Source organism: Puma concolor, chromosome D2, assembly GCF_028749965.1.
Source record: "Puma concolor isolate L17-30 chromosome D2, mPumCon1.1.hap2, whole genome shotgun sequence".
Classification (NCBI taxonomy): Eukaryota; Metazoa; Chordata; class Mammalia; order Carnivora; family Felidae; genus Puma; species Puma concolor.
This window is the reverse complement of record NC_141677.1, coordinates 78,674,094-78,695,177: the sequence shown is the minus strand read 5'-3', so window position 1 is coordinate 78,695,177 and position 21,084 is coordinate 78,674,094. Positions and strand designations below refer to the sequence as shown.

Below are 21,084 nucleotides of genomic sequence, written 5' to 3'. Positions count from 1 at the left end.
CGGGACGGCCCTGCTGGTGACACGGGGGAGGGACCCAGGGACGTGTGCGTTGAACACACGTTTGTTCAACGTATGTTGAACATATGTTCAACATGCATGGTATGTTTGATGCATAAGTCACGGCCCTTCTGGACTTTGACAGGCTGTCCCCTACCCGGGCTCTGGGCGCATACAGGCCAGGGTTTGCTTCCCTGTGCTTGTTTACCCGGAGGTGAACACCTGCGGCTTGCAGCCAGTGACGTTGGCATGACGTCACTCTGAGAGGTCATGATCCCCGCCCTCACCTGCTGAGGGCTGTCCCCCCGCCTCAGTGTCCTCCTCTTCCCAGATGAGGCCCCTCTGCTGCCCACGGCGGGGACCGCACAGGCTGCATGCCGGGGACGGGCTACAGGAGTGCCTGTTCTCTCGTTCTTTTAATATCCACGTAGTCACTTGGATATTAAGAAAAAAAGCTGTGTGATCACTCTCTGCTGGTACTTCTCGGCCTTCGAAACCTCCGGGGAGCAAGTCGAAGTTGATGCACCCACCGTGTGCATGTGACGCGTAGAAACCAGCACGGTGAGCCCTCCAGGGGACCGGGGTCACCTCGCCCGCTTCTCCCCTTGGCCGTTTTAGGTCTCCGTGACAATGTCGGACGCTGGCGTGTGTGTGTGTGTGTGTGTGTGTGTGTGTTTTCCCACTTTGAATTACTGTTATGAAAGATGGACGGAATTTTGTGTCTGTGTGTGGACGTCTCTGAAAGAATATCTGGTGTGGAGCAGAGTGGCTTCTGGAACCTTCCCCCGTTGTGTTTTGGCAGGATCAGACGAGGGACAAGGTTGGACTGGGCGCTCCCTGTGGATTTCTCCCCCGCTCTACGTAAGAAAGGTTAAAAGTAAGCTGTAGCACCAGAAAAAAAAAAAAAACAAAACAAATCCAGGAAACATTAATATGACTATAAAAGGTATTGTTTAAATCTCCCGGGGAATACTTTGCCCTGTGTCAACGGTCCTGCTTTACAGAGTGGGCCGCGCAGCCTGCTGGAGCAGGGGTGGGGGTGGGGAGGGGGTGGAGGCACCGGGCCCTGTCAGTGGAAGCAGATCCTCGTCAGGGAGCATCGCCGGTGCGTCATCGCTGGTGTCAGAGGACTTAGCAGATCTTCTTGGCTCCCCACTGAACGGTGTGAGGGAGATACCTGTGCAGGTGAGTGCGCGGCACTCACGGAGCATGTTTGCAGGGCGTGGGCAAGACAGTCACCTGTCACCTGTAGCATTCAGACACAGAAGAGAAACCCAAGCCAGGAGTGGCCTCCTGGGGACGGGCGGGGACAGGGTGGCCTCCGCTGAGCCAGCTGTTTGGGTTCCAGGCAAAGCGCCCATGTCCTTGGCACCTTGTGCCCAGGTATGTTTGATGCAGGAACCCACAGGCTGGGCGGGGGTGTGCCTGGGAGGTGTGGCAGTGGACCGTGTGGCATCCCTTCCCCCCGCCCCCAACGGTCTTCCTTCTCTAGGCACTGTTTTTCCCCAAACGCTTCCTCAGTCCTCTCCTTGTTTTCAAAAAAATTTTAACGTAGGCTTGTTTACTTGGAGGGTGCAAGCAGGGGAGGGGCAGAGAGAGGGCTCTGTGCTGACAGGCTGACAGCAGCGAGCTGGACGTGGGGCTCGAACCCATGAACCGCGAACCCGCGACCTGAGCTGAAGTCGGATGCTCAACTCACTGAGCCACCCAGGTGCCCCTATTTGTTTTTGAGAAAGAGGGAGAGAGCGCATGAGCGAGGGAGGGGCAGAGACAGAGAGACAGAGAGAGAGAGAGAGAGAGAGAGAGAGAGAGAGAATATCCCAGTCAGGCTCCATGCTGTCAGTGTAGAGCTCGACACGGGGCTCGAACTCTCCAACTGTGTGATCATGACTGGAGCCGAAATCAAGAGTCAGGTGCTTAAGTCCCTGGGCCACCGAGGCACCCCCTCTCCTTCTTTTCGTTGACCCATTCGCCCTTCTCCCCGAGCCACACCTACAGTCTGAGTGTGAACACCGCATTGCTGGGCTTTGCTGAAGTTGCCACAAACCCCCAGTGACCTGGTGAGCCTTTTGTGAACCCATCCGTCAGGTGCGGGTTCGTTCAGGCTTGAAGTCAGGTGGCCTAATTGTAATGGATGAACACCATTAGTGATGTCTTCTGGAGAGTTCTTTTACTGTCCTTGAAGCTTATCCTCTAACTGGAAAACGGGGTGACAGTTTTGACCTGGTTTTACCAAAGAGAAGGACCACGTTGAGCCGAAGTCCTCTTACGGGCCGGGTGAGATGGGAGCCTGTCCGTAACATTGACCTGCATCTGTGGAGATACTGATCCAGACGCTCTCTGAGCATCCTCTGAAGATAGTGGTACCAGAGGCGTGGTGAGCGTCGTCAGCCTCGAAGGACAGCGGAAGTGACGGTCACGGGCCTGACAGGTTATAGATTGGACGCCGAGGTTCCTGCTGGTTGGCTCATCGGATCCTCACAACCAATGCCGTGTCATTTCGGCATTCCTGCTCCTCAGTGGGGGAGGGACCGGGGTGGAGAGGTGAAGCAGGAACGGAGTGGAGTGGGGCTCAGGGGACCATCCTTTTCTTGCGCACGACGGCACATTTATTGTCAGCTCCCGTGTGTCCGGCCCCACGCGAGACGCGGTCCCTGCCCTTGAGGCCTCAGTGGGCCACGTTCCTCCTTTACCACCAACCAGCAGGCGGTGGTGTCTTTGTGACGTTGGTCCAGGCACCCCTGGCTTCCGCGAGGCCCAGTGGTTTACCTATTTGAGGTGAAGCCAGATAGTCTCAGCGAAAATGCGTTCCTTTAAGAACAGGGAAATCGTAACTCTACCTTTGTCGGGAGAGAGAGGTTTCTGCGTCCTAATTGCAAGTATCTTGCTTATCTTTTTTTTTTTTTTTTTTAAAGCAGTCTCCTTACATTCTCCTGCCTGCACGAAATAGGGACATGGCTCTCCTGATGGGAGGGGCCAGGGCAGAGGCAGGCTGGCTACGCGTCTCCCCGAGAGGGTGAAGATTCGCCGTTCGGGGTCCAGCCACTCCTGCGTAGACCTCTCTTGATGTCCGGTCCTGGCTCAGAGGAAAGCAGATTCTGTGGTATTCTCGGTACCTTGCTGACGATGCCGTGTGGTCCCGATAAATACTATTTTGTGACCCAGGCTAATCCACGATAAATTCACTCTTAATGTTGTGGGTGCTGTTTCGGTAATTCCTGGTTGGTTATATGGGACCCAAATGCCATCTGATCCTTGCTTTAACCAGCTGTGAAAGGGACTCGGCCGGGTGTCCTGTGGGGCACCATCACTTCCGATGGGACTCCAAGCCGCTGGAAATGGGGCAAGGTCCGCGATCCGGGGTCGCGCTGAATTCCTTTTTTCTCTTCCTTCCCCTCTTTCCCACATTTTTCTTCCTTTTCTCTGTCCTGCTCAGGCTTCAGAGTTCAAGATATTTCTAGGAGTCCCTCAATTCAGGTGCATTCGGGCCTCAGCAAGCTCAGGAGGCGTGTGGCCTGAGGAACCTTCCAGCTGAGGTCCCGGCGACATCTTTCAGACATCACTTTGCCCTTCAACTCCTCAGAGCAGCCTTCTCTGAACATCCCGTACAACGGGGGTTGGCAAACTTTTCGTAAAGGGCGAGGCTTTGCAGAGGACGTAGGGTGTCCGTTCCAGCCGCTCAGCCCGGCCATTGTGACACAACAGCAGCCCCAGACAACACTTAAGGAGCAAACGTGGCTGCGTGCCAGGAACACGGTGTTTACAAAAACGGGCAATGGCTGGGTTTGGCCCGGGGGCCGTGGTTTGCCAGCTCCTGCTCTAGAGAGAGCCCTCCCCCTCTGTCTTGTTTGTACCGCTGTCTTGCTGTATTTGGCTTCCTGACAAGACCGCCTCCCGTACTTTATATATTTTTTGTAGGCTTTTTGTTTATTGTCGGTCATCTCCACCGTAATTAAAGTTCCACCAGTGAGGCAGGGATTTTACTGTTCCCTGTTGCTCCCTGAGCATCTAGAACAAAGCATGGCCCGTAGGAGAGGTCTCGTAGATGTCGAATGAGAAAGACAAAACTTACTCGGGAAGCGTAGCCTGCGAATTGGGGTTTTCTGCCCTCGTTTCAGGGTGTGTGTGTCCATGTCTATTTTGTTGTTGTTGTTGTTGCTGTTGTTGTGGTGGTTCTCTGTGTCCCGTTCAACGTCTGGGCTCTTCTTGGCATGTATGCCTTTGAAGGTGCCCCTTTGGGGAGCCCTGGCCCTCCCATGTTGGCTGGTGGTGGTGGTGGTGAGGATTTCTAGAACCAGATGCACACGGTCCTCACTGTTCCTTCAGCAGTGGGACTAAGGCACGGAGTGACTTTATTCCATTGTCATGTGGGAGATTTGTCCAGACTACACTCAGAAGGACAAAACAGTTGCCTTGTGATGCTGCCCAGATTTGGAGCTATCCCAGCGCTGGGAAGCTTGATGTTTCCTGGGCCTGGGACTCTGGGTACCATTCACAGTTCCCATTGTGATGGATGAAAGCCCATTCATGGGTCCTCGTGGGTCCCGGCCAGCGGCTCCGGGTGCTCCCCTTGTAGGCCTGTGGCTCCCTCTCGCTGTGCTTGTACAGGTTGCCTGAGTCCTCTCTTGCCCTGAGGATTTGGGGACTGCAGTCAACGTTCAGCATGGGCCCCTGCCATGTGTGTGTTGCTTGGGAAAAGAGGGACACCCAAGGAGACCTGAGCCCTCCATCTACATCTTTGCTGTTCCCCTGGGCGACAGGACACGTCCATGAGCTACGTGCTGCTTCCCCAGAAGCTGGCTCAGCGGACAGGTGAACGAGGAGGGGAGATCCGCTCCACCCCCAGGCCCGGGGGACCGATGGCAAGCTCATATCCAGCTGGATGATTTGGGCCTTGAAGGATGAGTTGGGTTAACGGGGAGGCGAGGGAGTGAGGAGTACCTCTCAAGGAGTTAAAGGCCAAGGCCCCGAGGAGGCTGGAGCGCAGGGTGTGCGGTGGGTGCTGGTGGGCAGGGAGGGACCCAGCTGTGAACGTGTCAGAGGGTCAGGTGCTCAGCTGCCTCATTTCCAGATCTGTCTAGGTACGATACGGAGACCTCCTCTTGGTTTTCTGGGGCATTTTGTTCTTTTTGGTGTGAAGAAAAACAGCGTGTTCCAGCTTACCCAGCACAGTATTCAGTCTCCAGGCCAGCAAAGCGATGTGAGCCTGAGAGTTTTGTACAAGGACCCATTAGCGTCCCTTGAGTTTGGGCATTTCATCTTAAGAAGCTCGGCATTGTGACAACAGGCAAAGTCTAGCGCAAATGGGGTGTGTGTGTGTGTGTGTGTGTAAAGGTGTAGACACGGCCATGCAGTCGCATTGAATAAAAAAATTGTAAAACACACGTCCTTACAGATCAAAAATGCCACAAGAATAGAATTCCCCACGTGTGACCCTTGCAAGCAGGCTTTGGATTGGTAACAGACTGCAAAGTTTTCTTACATTATCCTTCCACGCTGGGTTTTGGGTGTGTGTTTACGGCCCTACAGCTTGTGGAGACAAAGTGGGGCCGCTTCTATTGGGCACTTCCTCTGGTCGATGTCTCAGACACTCCGTCTGCTCTGTGCACGGCTTCCTGGGTGCAGGCGGAAGCCGACGCCTGCCGGGGCCCTTTGCAGACCAAGAACCGCCTCTCCCAGGAATAAACGGGCCGCCACTGACCTTTGTTGGACGTTCTCTCCTTTTCCTCCTTCCCATCTGTCTCCATCTTCTCTCTCCCACCTTTCTGCAGAGCCGCCAACCAAATACCAAATCTCCCAACCTGAAGTTTACGTGGCCGCGCCCGGGGAGTCGCTAGAATTGCGCTGTCCGTTGAGAGATGCCACCATGATCAGTTGGACTAAGGATGGGGTACACTTGGGGCCCAACAATAGGACAGTGCTTATTGGGGAGTACTTGCAGATAAAAGGTGCCACGCCTAGAGACTCCGGCCTCTATGCTTGCACGGCGGCTAGGCCGGTAGACAGCGAGGCTGTCTACTTCATGGTCAATGTCACAGGTGAGTCGGCCTGCGCGCCCTCTGCTCTCTCTTCTCTGTAGCCGTTTTCTGGGTGAAATTGTACTGGACAAGGGAACTCCTAGTGGGATCTGCTAATTGGATGCCACGCACAGAGCTCCCTAATTTGTTATTGATCTGTTTTTGAAGTTCTTCCACGGGGACTGGCTCTGCCAGAGGGGCTGGTCGTTAAAAATGACAGGATTCTCATGTGCAAGGTAGCATTTTTCTTTTAAGACAGCATGCTTTTATAGAAGTAGAAAACACATCTCCTCACCCCCCCCCCCCCCACACTGTTTGCATCTTTGGCCGTTAGAATACAGGATTGCAGTTTGATATGGAAGATTTCGGGTTCCTTTTATTAAAACTCGAGTTTCTCTCCTTGATTTTTTTCCCATGCAGCGAGGGGGAACTAGATGGAGGCCCCCTTTCTGGCCAAGTTTAAAGATTTGCTTTCAGAAGTTAGTAAATTCTGCCGGGGACTAATTCCCTTCTTGAAGGGGATCCTGACAACTGAAAGGTGGTGTCGGAAAGAATCTTTGGATAATAACGCAATCAGCAAATTTGCCGGGGCCTTGAATACTGTTGGAAGCTTAAAATCCAGTTTTAATGTATCCAACTTGACAGTATGTTTAAAAAACGTGAAAGCAGAAAGCACTGGGAATCCTAATACAGACCAACTGTCCTCACGGAGAGAAAATTGAAGCCCTTAAAGCCATCTTCACTAAACAAGACCTCAGACTTTTTGCGGGGGCTCCTGGGTTGTGGCATTCCCTGTCCAGAAGGACTAAGTTGTACGTGATTACAGCCTTTTGCTTTGCAAAAACACAACCATGGATATATTCTTTTGAATACAGATGCCATCTCATCCGGAGATGATGAGGACGACACGGAAGGCTCCGAGGATTTTGTCAGTGAGAACAGTAACAAGAGTAAGTAATGGCCGTCTCGGAAGGTCCCCGAGAGAGCAGAGCCTGGTGGGAAGTCCGGACTCTAACCTGCCGTCTTGTCCACTCTTCAGAACACTGTGCCCTGCAGCCCTTGACTTTTCTCCGCTGTGTCTCCTCTCCTGGCTTTCTAATCTGAGAATAAACCAGTGTTCCTGTGTACCCTTCTCTACCGTTTGTCCTTTCTTATTGTGTCACAAGTCACTCTTTCTCGAAAGCAGTTCCTAGTTTTCTGTCCTCGAATTTCGTTTTCTCTCCGGTTTCTCACTGTTCGGAGGCGTGATACGAGTAGAAAACACATACCACCCTGGTCTTGTTTGTAACCTTTGATGGTGCTTGGCTTAACTCCGTGGTTCTCAGCCGGGGTGGGGGGCGGGGGGATTCTCCTGCTTCTGACTCCCCTGGGGGACATTGGGCAACACTTGGTGGTCTCAGTAGGGGGAGGAAGAATGCCAGTGACCTCCAGTGGGCAGAAGCGAGGGGTACTGCTAGTAAACATCCTGCAATGTACAGGACAGCCCTTAACAAAGAAGGATCTGGTCTAAAATGTCAGTAGGGCTGAGGTTGAGAAACTGGGGCCTTTTTTTTTTTTTTTAACATTTATTTATTTTTGAGAGATAGAGAGACAGAGCGTGAGTGGAGGAGGGGCAGAGAGGGGGAGACACAGGATCCGAAGCAGGCTCCAGGCTCCGAGCTGTCGGCACAGAGCCCGAGGCGGGGCTCGAACTCACGGACCACGAGATCACAACCTAAGCCGAAGTCGGACGCTTAACCCACTGAGCCCCCCAGGCGCCTCGAGAAACCGTGACCTTTTCGGACATTGCTGCATGCTGAGAGGAAATAAGGGAAGGAGGCCTTGCTTTGTAGACAGTGACAGAGCAGGGAGCCAGCAAGTACTGTTTGCTTTTCAAAGGCTGTTAACACGGAGCAGTGACACGTGGGAGAACCTGGGTGAAGAAGAACTCGGCCTCTCTTACTCTGACACCTCTAAGTGGGGGTGACCCTGGGCAAGTAATTTCACTTCTCTGCCTCGGCTTCTTCAACTGTAAAATGGGAATAATAACATCCCGTGGGGTTGTTACGAGCATCAGACAAGTTTGTGTTTGTAGGGCGCTCAGAAAAGTGTGGGTCGCGACGTTCAGTACAAAAGATAAAATGTAGCGTTAGTTATATTTCCAGTAACATGGCTTGAATGTTCCCCAAGTGCTTGTACATTAGTTGCTGGCGTTCTTTGCTTAGGTGTTCTGTTCTGCGTGTTTTCAAAAGGACCTTAGTTTAATAAATTCTTACAAGGCTTAAATAATAAGAAAGTTAGTTATGAAAATAGGCAGGGCTTTTGAAGACAAGAAGAGAAAATGGATACTGTTAGGGACCTGGGATAATGTCTCAAATGGGGAGTTGCATTTGTTCCAGTCTCCTAGCAGCTTAGGCAAAAAGGGAAACATTTATAGTTTTCATTGTTTTGGCAAGAGGAGGCTTGGGTTCTGGACCACGAGCATCAGCATCGTCTAAGAACTTACTAGAAATGAAAAGGCCAAAGCCCCACCCCAGACCCCGGACTGGAAACTCCGGGGATGATTCTCATGTGCGCTGAAGAATGAAAAGCACCGACTTAGGGATTCACACCTTGAGATCTGCCTTGAGCCGTGTGCGCTCTTGTTTATAAAACTGTGGGTGAGTGAAACTGTCTTCTGCTGTGATTTGTACCAACCTTCTTGGGAAGTTATTATGGTTATTTTTTTAATAACGCATCACTGGGACATCAGAAGACATCACTCCTTGTTAGTTCTTTGGCTCTGGCCGGGAAGGCAGTGAATGACCCTGCTTTGGAGGTGTGGCTTTGGGCAGGTTCGGTGCCGGTTGCTGGCTCGGGCAGTGCCCCCAACGACCCCATAAGGTGGAGGGAGCTATTATTCCTGTTTTCTTGATTGGAAACTCACGATTTGGTGAGCAAAAGGCAAAGCCGCCATTCGCTTGCAGGCCTGTGGCGTGTTGAATCACGGCACCCCCCCGCCAGTCCCCAGGGTGACGATATGGGGGTGGGGGTGCAGGGAGGATGCCAGCACTGTTGTTGACGGCTCTCAGGTGGGGCCCACGTGTGGGATGTCCAAATCTGGCAGCACCCGGGTTGTGCTGGCCGGCCTGGAACCTGCCTCGTCCTGGTGAACAGAACCACGTCTGAGAGCCTGTTCCCAGGAATACTTGGGAAGCCGTAAAATGTAACAGCAAGGTATGGGTTACGTAACAAGTAGACTGAGTGAACTGAGTGAACTTTCTGGTGATTGCGAGGGATTACCTGCCATGGACCTCCAGGGTTTCGTCCCGAACACGGGTCCCAACCGCCCGGTGCCTGCGCAGACGGGCCAGGGAGTGGAGCGCACTTGACGAATGCCATGCCTTCACCCTGTGGCCAGCGTTCTTTGTAATTAGCTCTCGAATGACACCACGTCTGCCCTGCAGTGGGTGCTCTGCGGTGATTAAGGGCTGGTGTTAGCTGTACCAGGGAGACACTGCTGTCGGGAGCTGCCTCTGTTTGGTGCCTGTGAAACATTAGACACGATTTAAAGTGATAGCAGCTCTTAGCTGGCTACTTGGCCTCTGCCATCTGTTAGTGTGATTAGGCTGGTCTGATTCACAGGTGCAGCCTGGGGCAGTGGAGATTAAGCAGCTGTGGCCTGTGTGGACAGAGGAATGCCACGGCCGGGGTAATTGGCAAGGCGGGGAAGGGGATGTTGCCATTAAAACAATTTTTTGCCACCTCCAGTGTCAAATGCCTGACCTGATTAATAGGAAAAATTATAGAAGCGCCAAATTCCATGCGTTTTCAGGCACCTAGAAAACACCCGTGGGTCCAGATTGATTCCTTCGGTGCCTTCTGATTGTCTGGAGACGTCACTGGGGTGTGTTTGAAAGCTCCTCTTCGGTGAAGTTAACAGATGATGCTCCGGTGACCCTGTGCTGACAGTGACATTTGTGGACTTTTCTAAGTTTTTTTTTTTTTTTTTTTTTTTTTTTTTAATTTTGGTGGTTAGCTGTGAGAAGGCAAGCTTTTATCTGCCTGGTAGAGTTCCGAAAATATGTACAGACTACAGAAAGCATGGCAGTCCAATACAGGGGCAAAAATAAGTCCAAAATTAAGGCAGGATCGTTGGCTATGGGCCATGAAAGTAGGTCTGGTCTGACTTTCAGAGGGCTGTTTTGCCGTATTCGGGTTGACCTTAACGCTTACACCATTGGTACACGACCCAGCTCAAAGGTGGGTTCCCCCATAGGGGGTTTCCTTATCGCTTCACGTGTTCTATTCCCTCGCATCTCAGCATCACGATGCATCTCAGACCCGCCTTTCCTGGTAGACCACTGTTGGAGGCAAGGACTGGCCTCGATGCTGAGCGAATGTTTTTTGGAATTACAGTCCTCCTCTACATCTTTTACTGGCGCTTTACAAACAGAGTAATGCTCAGGTCTGGCCTGTACCTTAAGAGAAGAAGCTGGTGCTTCTCAAAGTATATCCCGTGGAACCCTAGTCCAAGGGCTCTGTGCCAAGAATGAGTTGTATTTTGAAATGAGTTTGAAAAATACCTCTTACTCTCTGACTCTTTCTTAGAGACTTACCCGGTGCACCAGCAGAATACGTTCTCTCCAACGTTCTGTAGTAAAACATCTGTTTAATTTTGGCTTTTCCCAGGGTTTTCCAAACGCATTGACCGTAAGACCCTTTTTAAAATACAGCACTGTACTAACATCCTGTTGCACATGCTTTGAAAATCCCTGCAATGGGCTGATTTGATTGACCTGACTTTGCTTTTGCCTTTTAAGTCAAGCCCTTCCATCACAGATGTCAAGGGCATTCTCGGGTCATATTTTAGCAGCTGACTAACTGATGACCTCACACCTTACCCGCGCCTGACTGTTTCCCTGAGCGGAACAATTCTGTGATGTCATCACAAGCCTAGCTGCCAGGAAATAATGCTTCTTACATATGCCCTTTAGTGAAACAGACTTTCTCCGGACAGAAAGTTGCAATTTCAAATGCTAATTTTTGAAATGCATCCAGGTTGAAGGTTTTGAAGGCTTCAGAGTTTATACTTCAGCATCGGAAAGCATAACTTAATTAGCCCTTGCCTCCCCTCGGTACGAGGTACCTTTACGGGTTATCTGGCAGCAGATGAGTAGACCTGCGTGTCCCTTTTTTTCCCAGGTGATTTTTATTACCTCAAGCTTGTGTTTCAGCGATTCATGTTTCTGAAGAGTTTCTTGGGAAACCATGATTGACAAAGTTCAGGTTGACTGCTGAACTAGAAGGAATTGATAGCGAGGCAGCTTTATCAAGATCTGTGCTTCAGGAGTGGTTCTTTCTCTTGAGTGAGGAGGAGAGAGACAAGGCAATTTTCCATTTTGGTTTTCATTCCTGTTGAGACCTGCAGGTGCCCATACTCCTGTGTCAGGGAGAAAGGCAGTTGGCAATTTTCTTTGGAACTGACTAGGGAAAATGAAGGGACTTGGCCTGGGATTCCACGCTCCTTTCGTTGCTTAACCTGCTGATAATAACAGTTTATAGTCACCTTTGGTCTAATTGGGCCTTTTACTTGGTAGGGGTTATAGCTATGTTGGTAAATGTGTTGGTTTCTTAGTTGGGTTACGCAGTTTCCAGGAATTGAAAGTTATAGTAACAATAATAATAATAATAATAATAATAATAATAAAAACCCAAAGCACACAGGCTTCCTGAACTTTTTTTTTTTTTTTTGGACATTTCTTTGTAATGGAAACCTCATCCTAAATTGGTTTGGGTGTTTTTTTTTCGCAAAAGCCAGGGATGGTGTTCTATCTGGAAGGTTGGATTGAATTATCTCTTTCTTGGCCTCCCGTGTGGGCAACCAGCATAACCAACAACTGGAGAGTTTTCTTTTGAAGGCAGATCCTAGGAGCTCCCACGGGGCAGCTGGTCGCCCAGTGGACTCAGGCATTTCAAAGGTGGGTCATTTGTCTGTTTGCTTTAATGGGTTTCTTATCAGTGCTTCAACCGATCGGCAAGGTGTTGTTTTTAATGAGATTCTCAAATAAAACCCGCCGCCCCCATAATCACACATTCACTCACATCTCCATATTTTGTTGGATTTGTTTTCTCTTAGCTTATGCAAAACTGAAAACACGAACCTCAGTCTACTGTATGGTTGAGCTCAGAGACCTCTTCCCACCCCCACCCAGTCAGGGTCAAAGCATTCAAATGTCCTGATTAGTGATATTTTTAAAGGCCCTAATTATAGACTTAAGACAGAGGCCTTAGTGGGGCTTTAGGGAGTTTGTGAGACTTAATCTAGGAGCTGAAACAGGCTCTGTTTTTTTATTTTTGCATCAATAAAAATACAGTTGGCAGTCATTAGCGTCCGCAGCTCACATAAATCTTGAACTTTTGACTTAATTACCATGGGAGAGTTCAAAGGGCAGCCTGGAGTGGTTGAAAGAGCACAGCCCAGGGAGCTGGAGTCCTGGGTCTAGCCTCAGCCTGGCCTTGGCCATGCAGCCTTGATCAGATCACTTAACCTTTCTGGATGACATTGATCACGTCAGCCGTTGGACCAGATGGTCACCGAGGCCTTTTGGTATAGTGGTAATAGGATTCCGTGTTTTTCCTTTAAACTGTTGGGCTGTGTTCTCTTTTTGATTTCAGAAAGAGAGGAGACTATAGACCTTAGCCATCTGTATTGAGATACATAGTGGGGCATGGAAGTGCTTCTGTGGGGGCAGCCCATGTTTTTTCATTACGTTATCATAGAAACCCTCTAATCCTACCATTTGTTGACACAATCAATATCTGCCTGGAATACCTGGACAGAATGTTAGAATAGGGAGGGCCCTTATCAGAACACTCAGTTCACCTCCCTCATTTTATAGCTCAAGCTTTTAACACTTGTTCATCTGGTACATTCTTCCATCCATGCATCCATCCATCCATCCATCCATCCATGTAATAAACACTTGAGTGCCTACTCCATAGGCTAAAGATGACTTACACTGTCCCCTTCAGATGCTCTACTCTTACTGGTCAGCAGACATCGAATGGAATAAATTTCAGTATGGGGACACCTTGGTGATGGAAACATATGTAAATGACAAGCCCAGTGAAGGAATTTGATCAGTCTGTGCTGTGGGATGGAGGTGGTATGTTGAAGGAACTTTGAGGGAAGTTTTTGTGGGGTTATACATCTCTTTTTAACCAGCACATCTTAAGAGACTACTGCTGAATTAAAAGTGTAATTCTATTTACTTAGACCCATCACTGGTATATAATAACTGTCTCAGTATAGAAAATGATAATGAGTAGGTACCCCGTTACGATGGATTTTTCTTATTTTTTAAATTTGGCTGGGTTTTACTGTTCTTACCGTTTAATGACTCAGCATCATTCTTTAGCTACATGTTACATCAGAAGGTCTGAGAATGTCCTAGCAGACGGGACGAACCTGTCACGAAGGTCACCTTGTTTACTTCCAATTTAGTATATTTCATTTTTTTTATGCCATCCAAGATTTCCACAGTTCCTTTTCTATTAATTGACTTGAAACTCACTCCTCCTGCCTCCCTAAGATTATGCTAGGGAAGATACATTAAGTGGATACTCAGACCCTTCTTTGAAACAACATGATGGAGACTTGGCTTATAGTTTTCCTCTTTTATAAAGTTGTTGAGGAAACATTTGTACGGAGCACCTACTATGTGTTCTCTTTTGTAGATCGTTAATTTGTTAAGTGAGTTCCTCCTCTGCGTGTTCACCAGCCATGGTATGAAAAGAGGCCTCCTTAGGTAGAAAAGCTTGCTTCGGAGCCTGGTCCTGGTCTCTCACCAGCTGCATTGTCGTTCTTGGGGTGGGGGGCGGGGATGGTGGCTGGCATTTCCATGTGTCCAGACTGCAAAAATGGCAGGAGATAACAAATAGAGTTTGCAGAAGACATGAGGCCACCGATGAAGGAAGCGCAACGGGGCTAGTCCTACAGTACCATTATTTTTCTAGACCTTCCAGGTTCTCCCGTCTTCACGTAAAACTAGTTTCTTTCAGGAGAAGCCATGATAAAATACTAAAATAATCCCTCCCCTCTAGCGTCATGCTCGTTAAAACAATTCATGAGCTCAAAATCTTAAAGAAAAGCCTAGTCACAGAAAGGTGTTGTCCTGTATGATGTTAGCACTCACTCAGAGTGGGACTGGGCAGAGCACTGGGGTGGCCCATCGCAGCCACACAGAGGACCTTGAAAACTTGGCTCGATGGCCTTTCTGTGGAGTCACTATTTACAGGTATTCAGGAAAAGGGAAAGTTGCAAATGTGGGTTTCCAGTGATAGCCACATAGGCAATCTGTTTCTGCTTTGTTGATAAGATTTTACGGTGCCCCGCCCACCTGGGATCCCAGTGACTTCAGGTGACCAGTATGGTGCCCATAACCCTGCCTCATGGCTGTGTGTCTATTTCGCACGAGCAGGTTTTATAGGTGCAGTTTTGACGATTGAAATTTTACCCCAGGGAAGTAAGTGGCTTCCTGCCAGAAATTCCAGCAAAATTCTTCCACCCTTGTCCTTAAATCATCCCTTAGGTGCCAAGACGAAGGTGCTGGTTGCCAGTGTGCTGTTGCCACAGGCCATGACCGTACAGACTCATGTGGTTTGGGGTGATCCCTGCGTGGGTTACGGTCTCCCTGACAGCTTAGCCCAGTGAGAGAGGAACAGGGCAACATTCCTAGTTCCTTAAACTAAATCCTCCCCCCCCCTTTTTTTTTTTTTTTTTAACATTTTAGGGAACGTAAAAATCATGCCTAATGGAATGTAAGCACGTATCTGGTGATTTCTTTTCTGTAAAAAAGAAAAGACATTCCAGAGGATCAGCTCAGCCGTAATCGATGCTATCTGAAAGAGTCACTACGTTAATATTTAGCTAATTCGTATGAATAGGCTATTGTGTTTACTTACACAAATGACATGAGTACGGACACCTGACAGCATGAGGTATGCTTTTCATTTAGGTCAGATTTATAAAAGTCTTTGTGTAGCAACAAAGCTCATTATTTATTTTGTGCTCTTAATGGTTTCTTTTCAGTGGCTGTGGCTGTGGCTGGATTTTTCTAAGTAGAAGCTTTTAGAGTGAAAGATTATTGAAATTGTTCCAGTGTATGCCAGGCCCTGGGAGTCTTGTGATGAATGGTAATCAGACACTCCCTGGTGAACCCTCAGAAGACTGGGTGTGTTTAGGGGCATTTGACACCCAAAGCCACATGGCTACCAAATTGTCTACTCATTGCAAATACAGCTGATTTCAGAGGAAAGAGTGGAGCCCCGTTCTTTCACCCTTGGCTCTCCCTCCCCGCCCACCCCCCACCCCCCCCCGCCCCAACCCTCAGGCCTTTCTTTCCCTGGCATGCAGGACTGACCACCTCAGCTTTGCCTTGCTTGCACCATCTTCTTGGCACATCGTGTAGACTCCCGTCTGTATCCCACCACCTTGACGCTTAGATAAACAAGGACAAAGAAGGTACAGCATGCCCTTGTTAAGAAATCTCCGCTCCACCTTTCATAGCCAGGTTTCAAGAGCAAGGGTGAGGCAAACAGGGGTAGGTAGTTTACCCAAATTCCTAATTGTGCCATGAAAATCCGGCTAAGTGAAGGGGTTTGTTGTCACCCCTTAGGAGCGAGCTGTGTCATCCACAGAATAGAGGGAGGGGGCTTGTAAATCTGTGTCAGAGACCAACCCCCTGCCTGGGCCCTTCTGCCTCTGGTTTGTGGAGTGGGTGTGCTCCTTCTCAGCCTAACCCTCAGCAGCAGTAAACACAGTTAGGAATCAGTCTTGTAGAATGTCAGTGTTCTAGGATGTTCTAGAATGTCCAAGGCCCCGCGGATGGATGCTTCGGGAGAATTTTGGCTACCAGTTTGCGAAGACAGAAACTTACGTGTGAAACGTGAAATAGCTGTACAAGGTTTCAGTGGAACTTTTGGGCAGTGACGTAGAAGGCAGTGTGCCTTCGGGCCAGCCTGGCTATCCTGGACTCTGGTCTTCAACATCAGAGTGGTTGAAAAGGATGGATTCCAACCCCTTGGAGAAGCTGGTTCTTTTCTTTTTTTTTTTTTTTTTTTTATTTAAAAATTTTTTTTTTCAACATTTATTTATTTTTGGGACAGAGAGAGACAGAGCATGAACGGGGGAGGGGCAGAGAGAGAGGGAGACACAGAATCGGAAACAGGCTCCAGGCTCCGAGCCATCAGCCCAGAGCCCGACGCGGGGCTCGAACTCACGGACCGCGAGATCGTGACCTGGCTGAAGTCGGACGCTTAACCGACTGCGCCACCCAGGCGCCCCGAAGCTGGTTCTTAACTAGCCATGGAAGTAGGGGCAAAGATTCTGGAATCAGACTGCCTCGGCTCAAATCGGCCTGTATCTCTCTCTAGCTTTGTAGCTTTTCTGTGCCTCAGTTTCTTCATCTCTAAACAGGGATCGTGATAATGCCTCTCTCGTTGGATTGGTGTCAGGATTAATAGGTTAAACACGGAAGAGCTTTTAGAGCTCTGTTTGGTAAACACAAAGCACTCAGTCAGTGCTCGGTAGCCGTTGTTGTTGGCCGGCATGAAGAATTATGGCGGTATCCTGGATTGATGCTGTGGTTCTGATTCAGATCAAATGCCCCTCATTTGGCAACTTAAAAAGTTGTGTCTTCTTTTGAGTTTAAAGGGTCGCTTGTTTGTATCCATGACTTTGAGGGCCATTCAGAGGGCTTAATTTTACATAGCATATAATCCGTAGCCTCCTAGTAAGTTTTTTTCTGCTCAGACATGGTAGTAGAATTATGGCATTCACAACCACCAAAAACTCTTTCCTCCATTTAAAAAATTAAAACAACAGGGGCGCCTGGGTGGCTCAGTCGGTTAGGCGTCCGCCTTCAACTCAGGTCACGATCTCACCGCTCGTGAGTTCGAGCACCGCATCGGGCTCTGTGCGGACAGCTCGGGGCCTGGAGCCTCTTTCGAATCTGTGTCTCCTTCTCTCTCTGCCCCTCCCCTGTGCGCGCACTCTCTCTCTCTCTCTCTCTCTCAAATATAAAAATAAATAAAAATTTTTAATAAAAAAATAAAAACAAAAATTAAAACATAGTGCGAGGGCTTTTTGATTTGTCACATAAAGCGCTGCGAAGTTAATGCTGCGTCCCTGAAAAATTTACCCTATTAGGATGGTAAGTTATCTCCTTGCTGAGCCTTTAAAGCTTCGGTGGGTAAGTTGACGTGGCTTCGAGCACAACTTGCTTGTGTGTGTATGCGATCGTTTGCTAGGTACGGTGATCTAAAAGGATCCATTCTGGAGGACTCAGCTGCTGCGGCTGTATGCGTTGTCGCTGTCCATATAAAGTAGCATTTAAAAGCATGATTCAACATGAATTTATATCCCGGCACTAAGAACAAGGGAGAGAAGGTACCTCAAACACTTTTCCCCCCCCCATTAAGAAAGAGAAACTAACAAGAAGTTCATCTGCAGGGACCTTCTGCTAGGCCATCTGCTAGACTTCGGAACAGTTTTCTCCTCATGGACATATTACCCAGAGATTTTGAAAATGTCAGATCGTCCACCTACAAAGTAAAATTCTCTTCCGTGTCACGGAAATGAAGCTCTCCCTTTCCATACGTTATAACGTTGTTTTCCACAACAGGAGCGCCATACTGGACGAACACAGAAAAGATGGAAAAGCGACTGCATGCGGTCCCTGCAGCCAACACAGTCAAGTTTCGCTGTCCAGCTGGGGGGAATCCAACACCAACAATGAGGTGGCTGAAAAACGGAAGGGAATTTAAGCAGGAACATCGCATCGGAGGCTACAAGGTAAAATCAGGTTTCCAAAATGCTCTGTTTCTTACATTTTTGTTAATCCATTTTTAAGTAGTTGAAAGGTAGGAACCTTCAGAAGGGATATTTAAAAAAAAAAATGAAAAATCAGTAATTATCATAATCGGTCATTTCCGCACTTGACATTTGAAAAAAGTTTTCCTGGGCTTACAGGTTACTTTATTTATCTATCTTTTAATGTTTATTTATTTTTGAGAGAGAGAGAGAGCGCAAGCAGGGGAGGAGCAGAAAGAGAGGGAGACACAGAATCTGAAACAGGCTCCAGGCTCTGAGCTGTCCGCACAGAGCCCGACGCGGGGCTCAAACCCACGAACCTCAAGATCATGACCTGAACTGAGGTCGGACACTTAACCTTAAGACTGAGCCGTCCAGGCGTCCCTGGGCTCACGTGTGCTTTCAAAGCATAATTCCCATTTCTATTGTTCTTTTTTTTTTAATGTTTATTTATTTTTGAGACAGAGAGAGACAGAGCATGAACAGGGGAGGGTCAGAGAGAGAGGGGGACACAGAATCGGAAGCAGGCTCCAGGCTCAGAGCTGTCAGCACAGAGCCCGACGCGGGGCTAGAACTCAAGGACCGCGAGATCATGACCTGAGCCGAAGTCGGAAGCTCAACCGACTGAGCCACCCAGGCGCCCCATTTTTTTTTTTTTTTTAATGTTTATCTTGAGAGAGAGCATGAGTGGGGAAGAGGGGCAGAGAGGGAGAGTGACCATCCCAAGCAGGCTCCGAGCTGTCAGCACAAAGCCCAACGCAGGGCTCGATCTCATGAACCGTGAGATCATGACCTGAGCCAAAATCAAGAGTCGGACACTCAACCGATTGAGCCACCCAGTCACCTTTACATTGTTCTTTATGTGAGAAGAGTTTTTTTTTTTTTTTAATTTTTTTTCAACGTTTTTTATTTATTTTTGGGACAGAGAGAGACAGAGCACGAACGGGGGAGGGGCAGAGAGAGAGGGAGACACAGAATCGGAAACAGGCTCCAGGCTCCGAGCCATCAGCCCAGAGCCCGACGCGGGGCTCGAACTCACGGACCGCAAGATCGTGACCTGGCTGAAGTTGGACGCTCAACCGACTGCGCCACCCAGGCGCCCCTGTGAGAAGAGTTTAATAACAGAAGGGTGGGAAGTTGAGAGTCTGTTTCCTATATGCTTTATTGTCTGGAACACTAGAACTGGAGCAGCATTGGAGAAGCAAACTTGTACTTGCCCTGTTTGGGCAGGATTGTAGGATAGGGGGTGGACTTGGCTTAGACGCTGGAGTATGAAATAGTGCTTATTAAGAGAGAATGCTTCCGTGGTGACAGAGGCAATCTGTCCATCCTCTGTCTTCACGGCCCTGGAGAGCCCATCACAGAATGTGGTGATGAGTAATCTCATCACTCAGGCAGGGGTGAGGGGTGGAGGGGGAGGTGGAAATCGACCACCCTCTCCCTGAAAAGGCCTGTAGATGCCTATTTGGGCTTTTGTTCGTCCATTCAGCAGACGCCGATGAGCACAGTCTTTGGCAGGCACCGTCCTAGGCGCTGGACAGAGCACGGCCCTAGCTCACGGGGGTTCCTCGTCTGGTAGGGAAGGTGGATGAGAAAGCCACAGCCTGGATGGGCTGAAGTCAGAAGAGCATGTTGTCGTGTGGATGTGCAGGGGGAGATGATGTGGGCTCTTTGGGAGGCTAGGGATAATGGAGGTCAGGAAAAGATTCTGGGCTGAGTTTGAAGGAAGGGTGTCTCAGGAAGAGAGACATGGGATGTCTAAGTTATTTAGTCTGGAAGGGGAGGCCTGGAGGAATTTAATTTAGTATATGAGGAAGACTTGGGGAACCTTACTGTGACATTCTTTGGTGTGTGTTGGAAAGCATTAGTTACCTATTACCGTGTAACAAATTATCCCAAGACCAGTGACTTTAAACAACACTTCTATTTAAAAAAATTTTTTTAATGTTATATTTATTTTTGAGGGGAGGCGGGGAGAGACACAGAATCCGAAGCAGGCTCCAGGCTCCGAGCCACCAGTACAGAGCCCAACGCAGGGCTTGGACTCATGAACCACGAGTCATGACCTGAGCCAAAGTCGGACGCTTAACCGACTGAGCCACCCAGGCACCTCTACACAGCATGTATTATTTCACAGTTTCTGTGGGTCAGGAATACAGGTGTGGCTTAGCCGGGCCTTTCACCTCAGGGCCTCTCACAGGATTGCAACTAAGGCTTGAGTCTGGAAGTCTGGTTTGTAGGGTCAGCTGGGGAAGGACCTGCTTCCAGACTCATTCCCGTGGTTCTTGGATTCACTTCTTTGCAGGTTGTTGGGTCAAAAGCCTCAGTTCCTTGCTGGCTGCGGGCTGGAGGCTGCCCTCAGTTCCTCACTCGCCCCATGGGCCTCTTAGTACGGCAGCTCTTCCTCAGGGAGAGCAGAAAGGAAGAGGTAGCGTGTGAAGAAGATAGAAGTCACAGCCTTTTGTAACCTAATCATGGAAGTGACATCCTACCACTTTGGCTGTTTTCTGTTATTAAGTAAATCATTAGGAGAGGAGATTAAATCCCCAAGGGCATGAATATCAGGAGACCTGGGGAATCACTGGGAGCCATCTTGGAAACCTGCAAGGGGGATAAATCAGAGGATGCTCTAGCCTGCATCCCAGCTTGTTACGAACCAGGTAGAAGAGGACTTCCTGGTGGCAGGAGTGAGATACCGGGAAAAGTCAGGACTTTCTGCTGTATACCTGTGTCTAACACACCAGTGTCACTTGAGGGGGTACTTGAGTCCTGACCCGTCACTGCTGTGGTTAAGTGGACCTCCTCTCCCCACAAAGTGCTCTGGGGGCCTCTTCTGAAATTCTCACCTTTAAAGGATTGTCTTCTTCAAAAATTTGTGACTTTTAACATTTAGACATAGCTGGAAGCCTGGGCGGCTCAGTTGGTTGAGTGTCCAACTGTGGCTCGGGTCATGATCTCATGAGTCATGAGTGTGAGCTCCGCATCGGGTTCTCTGCTCTCGGTGCAGAGCCTGCTTTGGATCCTACGGCGCCCCGTCTGTCTCTGCTCCTCCCCTGCTCACGCACTCTCTCTCTCTCTCTCTCTCTCTCAAATATAAACAAACATTTTAAAAAAAAAGTAACTAGATGCTCAATCCCAGAGGATAATAGGGAAAAGCCTATGAATAGATTCCTAGCATGTGTGGGGCAGTTTGTGTGTGAAACAGATGTGAGATACACCTGCTGGGAGGTGGGTGCC

The 21,084-nt window shown here is 49.1% G+C and overlaps 1 protein-coding gene across 16 annotated transcripts in view; it reads left to right on the top strand.

Moving 5' to 3' along the window:
• FGFR2 (fibroblast growth factor receptor 2) overlaps nt 1–21,084 on the top strand; it is a 104,180-nt gene that overhangs the window by 18,002 nt on the left and 65,094 nt on the right. For 6 of the 16 annotated variants that reach the window (XM_086681028.1, XM_086681026.1, XM_086681027.1 and 3 more), the window contains exons 2-4: nt 5,769–6,035; nt 6,890–6,964; nt 17,660–17,829. In XM_086681028.1, the coding sequence (XP_086537154.1) occupies nt 5,769–6,035; nt 6,890–6,964; nt 17,660–17,829 (512 nt within the window). The remainder of the gene's footprint in view (nt 1–5,768; nt 6,036–6,889; nt 6,965–17,659; nt 17,830–21,084) is intronic. The other 10 variants (XM_086681036.1, XM_086681032.1, XM_086681035.1 and 7 more) reach the window with 2 other exon arrangements.